Source organism: Teleopsis dalmanni, chromosome 2 (genome assembly GCF_002237135.1).
Source record: "Teleopsis dalmanni isolate 2A chromosome 2, ASM223713v2, whole genome shotgun sequence".
NCBI lineage: Eukaryota > Metazoa > Arthropoda > Insecta > Diptera > Diopsidae > Teleopsis > Teleopsis dalmanni.
Window position 1 is genome coordinate 161,370,842 of NC_051847.1, and position 11,532 is coordinate 161,382,373.

At 27.4% G+C, this 11,532-nt stretch overlaps 1 protein-coding gene across 1 annotated transcript in view; it reads left to right on the forward strand.

Moving 5' to 3' along the window:
- The first annotated feature begins 604 nt into the window (after positions 1 to 604).
- Positions 605 to 11,532, forward strand: part of LOC119676034 — a 16,944-nt gene continuing 6,016 nt past the window's right edge. Inside the window, exon 1 of the mRNA XM_038087257.1 lies at positions 605 to 716. Within this exon, the coding sequence (XP_037943185.1) occupies positions 605 to 716 (112 nt within the window). The remainder of the gene's footprint in view (positions 717 to 11,532) is intronic.

An 11,532-nucleotide genomic window follows, 5' to 3' on the forward strand; every position in this document is an offset into this window, starting at 1 on the left:
AATTTCAATCAAACCAAATGGTGAACAGGGTGCGCTCCCGAAAAGTATGTGTATAAAGTTTCATTCGAAGAGTTCAAAAGCTGAGAGAGTAGTTTGAACTGTAAAAGTATACTGATATATACTTAATGGTATTTCCGAAGTTTCCTTTAATGCGTTACGAAAATCTTGACAAACCTTATATACCCTTTTTACATTTTTTCGTGTAAAGAGTATAAAAAGAGGGGCCCCTTAGTATGTTGGTAGGGGCCCCTTAGTTAAAATTTGCTTACAGGCCTAAAAAATGTAGTTACGCCACTGGTACAGATGTACCTTACAATACTTTTTTACTCTCATCTTCTTCCTTATATAATGTTTTATATACAAACTTTTTTATACATATATACTTTTATATTTTCATTGTATTTATAGATTTATGGACCAATTTAACTTAGACTGCTGACACTTCAATTGTTGAGTATCGAAAGAAATTAATTTCATATCATTATACTGCCTTATAGTTCGAATTGACTTCCTGATTGCACAGGAGTATAGTTAATTATTAGTTTGTTTTTCAAAGCAATTTAAAGACGCTTCAATGTTATGTTGTGGATTTTGCTGTGGAAACATGGGCAAACGCGACTACAAAGTTGCTACTACAGATGGTATTGAACTGGAACCGCTGGGTGGCGAAAAATCTGATAAAGAAAGGGACAAGCAAATAAATGGAGTTACTTTTGGTAAGTATATATTTTATGAAAAATTATGTTCTTAAAATTTAATAAAAAAGTATATTAACAGTTTTGTAAGTCAATTTTCTTTATGATTTTTGTCTAACTTTAGTGGATAATAAGAAAGATTTGTTATTATTATGAACTTTAAATACTTAAAATAAAAACAAATATTTATATTAATTTATATAAAAAAATTATAAAAACAATTAAATATTGTAATTTGCATTTTAAACTTGAATACTACCACTTTTTTATTCGTTTATAGAGCCAGTATTACAAGAACTATTACTTCATTTTATGTAGAGAGCTCTATTGTAGCTCACCTAATATCATCGTCTATACAATTTTTTTTACTTTTATATTTCAGCAAGAAGTGTTCGAATGCTGATATTATAAATTATTTATGAAGATTTTAATTTTTAAATTATTTTCATATTAAGTACTATTTAAAGTTATAATTATCTTGTTAAAATAATGTATGTTTATGTAATATACATAATGTATTTTAGCTTAAGATATAAATCTTTTTCGCTTATAGCTTAAACCAGGGAATTTCAACAGTGAAAAACTTAATAAGTCATCATTAAATTTATATACGATATAGCAGTTAGATTATTTCCGCTAGAAATCAGGTAGTTAGTATGTTGTTTTCATAATGTAAATAAATAAGAAATATATAAGTAATATTTTGTATAATACCATAATAATAATATTCGAAGGATAAAAATATAAAAAATGTTTTATATTAAATTTAATTTTAAAAGTCAATTATTATGAAAGAAACTATTTCATTAAATGAGACCTTCTTCTTAATAAATAGGTTTGTAAGCTCAGAGTCTATACTAACTATCCATCTGACCGGAAACCGTCCTTGACTTGTATTTTTCTAACTTGAATTTTTGTTTTTTTGTTTTGAATGTCTATTAACAGTTTCTAATGTTATATTAGAACGAAATAATAAATAAGCTGGAAAAATTGAATTAATTAATTATAGTTATAATTGTTAAATATTTAATACTATTCTTTTTGTAGAAAAATAATTCATTACATATTTAAAAAAAAAATCTTTATTATATATATAAAACTCTTAAAATTGATTTGGGCTGATGATAGGCCCTTGCAATTTTCAGCACAATTTTTATTAAATTTATATTTATTACAGGTATTATGGAACCACTTCTGTTTCTTTAGAATATGTTCTAAGATATATTTCATTTGTTTTTTAAAAGTAATTTATTATAAATTTATTATAAATTAATTGATTAAGTTATTGAGGGAATTAATATAAAAATTTATTTTGTTGAAATCAAAACTCAGTCTTAAATAAACTTTTTCCCTATTTCACAATATATCACACATGATTATCAGCTTAGCATAGAAGTTTAACAATTTGCAGAATATATGTCAATAAAAGCGTAGAAGGATACTTGAAAATACAAGGACCGCCATATAAAAAAAAACAATCATGTCAACTGCTTGTCAACGTAAAATCAAAAAAATATGCAACGACGGTGATAATTGCAATATGACGTTACTTACAAGGCTACACGTATATTGTACTTACATTTACATTTATGTGTACTCTTTGGATGAAGGAGTTCTGCACTTTACATATATTGCGGCTGGAGGGAATAAGAAAATGAAAATATGCCTCAAGTCGAGTACTCTTTGGAATTTTTTTTGCTCACTAGCTTATGGATGCTTTTACAACAAGTGAAAGTTAAGGAGTTTGAAGTAAATGTAGGTCTCTGGGTCATAGAACTTAATAATAAACATTCTAAGCAGGAGGGAAATGGAATGAAAAAATTATATACGTGCAACACTGTTGCGGACTCAGCTACTGTAAAAATTTCAATTGCAGCCATTAAAACGGATGTCACAAACAAAGTTATCCGCTTACAAAGACTGTGCTTCAGCCATAAGTACGAGTACGTCATACAATGATTTAAAAATGCTGAGCATATTGAGTATCTCCATGTCAGGAGTTTGCGTTAAATAATGTGCTTTCAAGTATACTTTTACATTTGCATGTGGTGCATACAAGTGGCTTAGATAATTCTGCTACATGCTTACCCAGCAACTCATGTAAACTGGAATGAAATATCGATTATGATGTTAATGAGAATAGACATATATAATTGCTTTTTAATTAATAATATTATATATTTTATGTGTTGAATATAGAAATTGCAATTTAAATTAATGTGTCAACTATTGATGATGAGGACACTGCACTAGTTATTGTTTCTAAATGATTCATATTGTTTTTAGAATATAGCGATTTTGTTCTCATTACTTACTTTACAATTTACCATTTTTATTATGGAGGATACAAATGCTAATTGGATGCTCAGACAACATCGTTTGGATAACGATATTTCTCATAAAATTACTTCAGTGATGAGATTAAGAAACTTCATTAGTGGACATGTGTTTACAAAAGTTTCTCTCGTCAGGTTAAAAAAAGATTTATAAGTAAAAAATTTATAAATAGATGGGATAAACAAATTGTCAATTCTTTTCACTACGGCCACAATTTTACGGATACGGAAGCTACATTGTTTCAGCATGATGATGTTCCAAAGTTAAAAAAAATTTCCTGTTTTAGCTATATTGTTCGCGAAATTTCCCGGTCGTGTTCTTACACGTTTTGATGATTTGAATTGTCCCAAATCCTTTGCTATGTCCTTACTGGACTTTTTTTTGTGGTATGAGTATTAAGCAAATGATAGTATTTATGCGTCTTGAACCTTCGTCAAGTTGGCCGAGCTATTGTCGGCTAATTATTATAATATTAGTTTTGTTCTGTTAATTTTGAAAATAATTTCGTCCTAAGGACGTGCCTTTCGGAAGGATTTATCTGTGCTCTCAGTCTCAATGCTTAGTCTTTCTGTGCTTTTCAAAATCTATGCCTCCTCATTACTATAGCGGACATGTTTTAGAATGCCATCTATTTGTTCTCAAAATATAGCGTATGCCGCACAAGGTTTTCAGCTATAGGAATCTCTTCAAGAACAGTACTTAGGCTATGAATCACAATGCAGCATCTTCTACATTCAAATAGTAAGTGATATTCGTTCTCAGTAATTTCGTTTCTGCAATATGTGCAGTATTGGAAGAATTTCAATGCATAATTGAAATTATTTTTAGAAGTAATTATTTTATTAATCCATTTATGATTTGCATTTATAGAAACTGAAGAGCTAATGCAATGGAATATAGTTTCGCTCAACATAAATACTTTTTACATTATAATAGTAACTTTTTTAATTGTAGACTGGTTTGCTTGTGCATATACCATACATGCCCATACCTTTGTTATCAACCAATTATATGTAGAGAGGACTAATCCATGTGCGTTCTTTACATTAAGAAATAAAAGTGGGTGTAGCGAAGTCGACAACTCTTCCATTGGAACCTAATTATACCTTAATTATTAAATATGATATAGTCTATAATTTTGTGTAATCAAATACGAAATATAGAAATGCAATATAGATATTCTTTAACCAGTCTTTGGTCGCTGTTTATAGCTCTATTTAGACTATCATTGTTGGGACATTCTAACTTGCTTTATTTTAGAATAAATAAGGCTCAACCTTGCTAGCATTCCATAAACACCGAATCATGAGCTAAAAAGAATTTTGTTTTCAAATTCAACCAAGTAGTTGTATAAATGAAAGAAAACTAGTTCAGATTATTATATTTATAAGAAAACTATAGGATATAGTACATGATTTTTATCATTCCAACAAAAGAAAGAACTTTAAATCGTTCTCGTTGTCATTTTTATAAATATTTTGTATTGATGTAGTATGTGTACTATACATTGTATATACTATACATTATTTATACTATACTATACATTGTATATACAGTAAAACGTGTATTGTGACATTGATTGTGACTGAGTTGATTAAAAATGTGTGTGGTTTGAAGTATATCCCAATTTTAAAGTCTTCTTCAGTAAACTTAATATACTTTTTTTCACGCTATGTGTGTAAGGGATATAAAAATTAACGTTTGGGTATTGTTACACAAATTATAATTCTTTTATTCGTTGCCTTTACTATTAGTACTACCTCTATCGTTATTTAATTTTGCCACCACCGTAATAGAGCTTTCTTTTGGATTTACAAGTGCTTAGTTAAGGTCACAGCACAACATTTTCATTTTATCGATTATTTTAAGTGACAATAATTACTTTCATGTTTCGCTTATCTTTAAGATTCTTTGTATTTCATTTAAGTTGATTTTGCACGTTTCTCCTATTAAAATATTTTCTTAAATTTCATTACTTTCTTTATTAAAATATATAGAATGCATTATCGATCAAAGTTGTTTGAATAGAAAAGTATGTATAAAATTTGTACTTGTACTACGGATTTAATGAGGTTTGACACCAACCGTAGTTATTCGCCCTAAGAAATTTGTCAAAAATAAGGGCAGATTTCACTACAAAAATGGAATGGAATTAACAGTTTTTGGATGTATAAAATCATAAACATCAAAAAATCAAAAATTCAAAAAACCAAACTAAGAATTAAACGGTTGAAATATATTATATATATTTAGGTATCTTATTCAGTTGGAAAATAGTGAAAAATTTTTAAGAAATAAAATATTTTTAAATTTATGCTGTCCTTTTTGCCTTAACTCCAAAATTCAGTGAATGCATAAATGTGCTATCCATAAACAGTGTTGAAACATTCATCCTTATGGGTGTATGTAAGAAGTACCGCACATTTCATCAAAATTCGGTACCGAACTTTACAACATTCGAAAGAGGGTAGTTTTTGCTCTTTATGCTTTTTTGTCTCATTTGTTTTTGTATGCTTTTCAGATTTGGAATAAAGAGATTTGGTAATAATATTGCAAAAATGATTTTGCCGGCTTTGATGAAACCAGACATACACAAGTGAATAAATCAATTAGGTACAGAAGAGTGGAGCAGAATTAATCAGACATTTACAACTCCAAGTTTTTTATTTTTTCATTAATGATATAAAAATGTTTTGAATATATCGGATATTTAGAGAAAATATAAATCTATTTTTTACTTCATGAATAGTAACAAAAAGAAATCTACGGCAGGACAAGAGGATGATATATATACCAGACATAATTGACTTCATAGTGCCTGTCACACTAAAAGTGTCTGTTTGTACAAATTTTAATTAAAGCATATTTAAAATTAGTGTAATAGTATTTAATATTTAATATTCAAATATTTGTATAGAAAAGTAGTTATTAGTATAAGAAAATTTAATATTATATACTTAAATACTAAAATAATTCTAATTAAGTTCGTGTGCGAGTACGAGTAAATGGAGTTGCACTTATGTAAATATTTATTTATTCATTTATTGCACTTATTTATTATTTTTTCGTTAAAAGTTTTCAAATTTATGTATTTATGTATTAAACATCTTATAAACTTCTTACAAGGGGAATACCCAACTTACCTAATTTTTGACTAATTTACCCTACTCAAAATTCTGGTAAATGCCAACATTGGCTCCCATATCGACATAATTTACTATTTCCCTTCATTTACCATCACTTTACTCGAACTCGCACACGGCCTAAAGAGGTGAACAATACATACAATATTTAATAAATTATTATTTAATTCGTTTTTAAATATTGTTTACATTAAAAATTTGTTCCTTAAGGTTTAAAGTTAAGGTATTTACTTAATTAATAATTTAACTCTTAAAATCCTCTTTGATGCAATGTACAAACTTTATGGAAATCATATAACCTCATACATCATTACAACATACTTACGTGATTTTTGTTTTATTTTAAGCTTAAAGTTTTTGTTAAAAAAATAAATATTTTATTAAGAACCTCACATTCTGATATTAATGTTTACAAAACAAAACAAATTACTACATATTTTATTAAATATGATAGCTTAAATGCGTTAAAGTTTTTTTTTTGTTTTTGTTCTTTCGCTGGCGGCTCTGAATTGACTCTGAAAGTCTCATTTTAGTATTTTATTACACTGCACGCCAAAAGCTTAGCATCATTCACTTTTTAGGAAAAGGTAATTTAATAATGGTCAATACTCTTACGAATGTTTAACATACAAGGCAAAATTAACAGTTACTCATTTAAAAATATAAGTGAACCTAAATATAAATTAGCTTTATAGGTCATAGTAATAAATAAATTATAATTATGACTATGATTTATGTTATGTATTATTTTTGGATAATCTGTATTGCTGATTTGTGAAAATATTACTTCATTATTTTACGGTACGTTATATTTTCGCACAAAGAACAATAAAAAAATCTTTGACAATATTTATTAGTTAAATTACTAGTTAAGTTATATATATGGGTTGTATTTAAAAAGGGTTAGGATATCAAATTAAAAGAAAACAAATATAATTTGACTAAATCAGTAAAATATTTTTATTATTATTTTTTTGATATATAATAAACAGTAAGTAACTATAAGTAACGAAAAATTATATAAGATTATTCTGGCATCTTCACAAAAAAAATCTTAACTTATAGTAAATTATACTATTTACAGCTCCATAAGTCCTGACTTCTTTTTCAGAAGCCCCTTAAAATAATTTACAATTCATTTTATAATTCATTGCAGTATGTATATATAAAATAGTTTGTAATGTAATATTATTAAAACTTATTGCTAGACTTTAAATAAAAACATGCAGCTCCATTTTATAAGACCATATAGTATCACTAGTTTTAATAAGTGGTTACCCAGTAGAAAAAGTGGTCTTCGAAGACATTGTCTTCAAGACGGTCTTTGATACCGCGTCCGCATTTTCAAGCAAATTTGCAAAACAATTGCTCAAAACATGAATGTAAATACTCTTTCTTTGCTTTCTCTCTCATTTTTAGTGTTCATAGCAACGTATTTGAATTTTGCCTCAGATGACGCTATGTTTTATAAATGAATTGACGCAATAATTTTGAAGTGTAGTGAAATAAATATTAAAAAAATCAAAATAAATAAAGAAACAAAATCATTAAACTACGAAATATTAAAAAAAAAGAAATTAAATCAAAACAAATTAAATAGTGACTTAGTTCCTGGAAAATATATTGATATTAATATTGAAGACAATAATTCCAGTGAAAGTTGTTTTAGAAACGAAACAAAGGATGTTGAAAATAAAAAAACTGAAAACACTTGTGAAAAATTAGCTGTTATATTTAAAAAACACAGGATTAACAGGCGTTGTAGTAATGATATTTTAGAACTCTTAAGATCAGAAGGTTTAATTGTACCAAAATCCTTTTCAACGCTTTTGAAAACATATAAAACTTCAACAATTGATGATAGCGAAATGCTATAAATTATTTTATATTAGTTTTAGTTAATTTTAGATATGCTAAGTTATATTAAGTTAATTATTTAAATTAATTTTCATTATGTTTACTAGTTTTTACTAGTTTATTATTAATATCTTAATAAAATTTATAATAATTTATAATAAAATTTATAATTTATTTTTAAAACTTTTAATTTTGAATGTAATTTAAGAAATTATTATATAAAATAAATAAAAGTACAAAATACAACAATTTCTTTCTACTTATTTAAAGAGAAAATTGAAATTCGTTTAAAATTTAAAGAGCGCAATAAAAGAGTAGAAATAAAAAAAAGGGTGAAAAAATTATATGAGCACTGCACTAAGAGCGCACAACTTTCTGTCGAATGCGTCCGTTATGCAAGACATGGTCTTCGAGACGGTCTTCGAGACATGTACGCAAAAATTCATTGAAGACATTTGGCTAATTTGTATGAAAGTGTCTTCGAAGACCGTCATACATTTGGATCGATCGGTCTTCATGTATGTATCCATGTCTTGAAGACGTCTTCGATGACGGATCGATCCGTTTTCTACTGGGTAATTTCACTGATAGTATAACCTGCAACACAGTAACATAGAACCCAAAGCATGTTCACTTACATACACATAGGAAAGTTAATCTTATTTATTGTTTCTGGTACCAAAGATGTTGAATTTACGATTTATTTCCAATAGATATTATTCCACATAGGTATCTGATTAAGAAAGCTTAAATAGCCTGTTTACAAAGTAGAAATTAAGTATAATGCAAGTAATGTAATATTGATTGTATTTATGATTATAATTACAATTAATGTACATATTATAGGTAATTATAATTGTATAATAGGTTGTTTTAAAGGAGATCGGTCAATTTTGATATAAATTAATACTTATTTTTAAACTTTGTATGCTTTTGTTGGTTAAAATTAAGAGAGTGAAAGTGCTCAAGTGTATTGACTCAAATAGCTTTAACATAATAATAGAATGCTGTTTAAAAATTTATTGGGTTGAATTATCTAATTCTAATCTAATGGTATTATATTTATTACAGTATGTGTATACGATATTTCAACAAAACTTATTAAAATTAAATGTACAATAATTTATTCGTGAACAAGTACTTCCGTCAAGTTAAATATAAGTTAACCATCACAAATATGTCAATGTGGTTTCCAAACTTTTGTCCTATAGTGTAAAAATCGTAATTATTGAGATAATTTACGCATACAAATGGACACATTTTATGTTACTTTAACTTCATTAAGAGAAGAGAGGAATGGTGAGAGTTGAATCGCATGCGCCATTGCATCCAACAAAAATGTAAACGTTGAAACGCTCCATTTTGTGTTTTATAAAATAACATAATATTGGAAACGGAAGGAAGAAGAAAAAGTATGCGGCGGCTTTGTTGGCAGCACTAAAAATGCAGAAGCAGCATCCAGTTGGGAAATGTCTGTGAAAACACCTTGACGGTTTTAATTTCACTGTCGAATCAATAAATTAGTAAATATTTTCTCTGCATGAAAATGTGTTTAAAAACAATTCTTTGTACATAAAAATATTGAATATACCGCAGACACAAAAAATAAAACGCACAAAATACCAAAGTTCACAATAATTGATATTAAAAATGCTTTCGCACGATATGAAAATTGAAAATATATTTCATTCCATGAAGTTTGAAGGAAGAAAATTGTGTGCACAGTTAAATATGTGTTGAAGAAATTTATTTATGTTGAAAGTAATACTAAATTATTTTGTCCTGTCGGTTTGAATATTTCTTTCCTCTTTAAATTATTTCCGTTGAAATTGAAAGAGGACAAAAGTATTGTTATAATCGCAGTGAAACAAAGGAAAAAGTAAAAACAAAAAAGAAAAATGGAAAAACATGATATGTAAAAAGAAACCCATTGGAAAACGCACTATTGACATACATACGAGAAATAGAATTGCATTGTTAAACGAAATTGTGTGTGTGTGCTTAAAATCGTTTATTCATTTTAACGGCAGGGGGAATATTTGGATTTAGTTGCAGTCAGAACTGCTGTGGTGATTAATGAATGTGTGATGTAGGCTTAACGCCTAAATTTCTGTAAAAAGTACAAGTATTTATGTTAAAATGGCGGAGTTGGGGATTATGATTGCAGTGTGATGAGTACTGGAATAATGTTAACATGTTCTTGTATGTTATTTCTCTCCATTTCGAACTCTCACTCTCGCACAACATATAAACACTTTTAATTTTTTTCTTGAATTCCAAAATAAATAAAATTTTTGTTTTTTAATAATTATAGTATAGAATCCTATTCATGCATTTCCGGGATCTGCTATTCTTTCTTTAAAAAATAAAAGCGCGAAAATACAATTGTAGGAAGTGAAGTATAAAAGAATGCAAAAAAAGCATTGTTGGACAAATTTACAATACATTTTTTAAAGTTAAACTTGACATAATTTTGTAGAAATAAAATATATTTAATTATATATTTAAAGTTTTTTTCTTGCAACTTATTTTAATACAATTTGCTTTAATTTATGTAAAGCATATTTTATTACATAAAATGAGCATATATTATTACATTTTACATATTTTACATAAAATATATATATTTAATTATATATTTAAAGTTTTTTCTTGCAACTTACTTTAAATAAATTTGCTTTAATTTATGTAAAGCGTTTTACATAAGCTGACTTGCATTTTAAATGTTCGTTTTTACATATTTTCGAAATATGGCAAATTAAATAAATTGCAACTCAATCTTTAAATATTAATTCTTTTCATATTAATTCAAATAAATAATGTTTTAACATTATATTCCAAAAAAAAATAAGTAAAAATAAATATTTTTTTTTGTGAAATTATCCTTACTTTTAATATGCAACAAAATTAAAAATGCTGTCATCGAATATTTTTGACGTCAGTTACATGAAGCTTTACATTAAGACTGAAAAGTTTTCGGAAATTCTCATTTAAAATTCGCGCGCTGTATATTTTTCGATATTTTAAGTTTATGTAGTTTGGCAGCACTGTCCTTATTTACTATGCCAAAAATGAGCGCGATCTGTCAGACAGTTCGTTTACGGCAGCTGTTGAAACCAGTTCACCTCAGTAGTGCGTTGCGAAATGTCTTCGACGGTCGTACGACCGTCCTGGAAGGCTTTGTACCACTCATAAACTTGAGTTTTCGATAAAACTGATTCCCCATAAGCCTTTTGTAGCATTCGCAACGATTCTGCACACGAAATTTCGTTCGAAACACAAAATTTGATGCAAACTCTTTGTTCAATATTTTTTTCCATTGTTTTTTTCGCAACGCCCTACTGAGGTGAACTGGTTTCAACAGCTGCCGTAAACGAACTGTCTGACAGATCGCGCTCATTTTTGGCATAGTAATTAAGGACAGTGCTGCCAAACTACATAAACTTAAAATATCGGAAAATATACAGCGCGCGAATTTTAAATGAGAATTTCCGAAAACT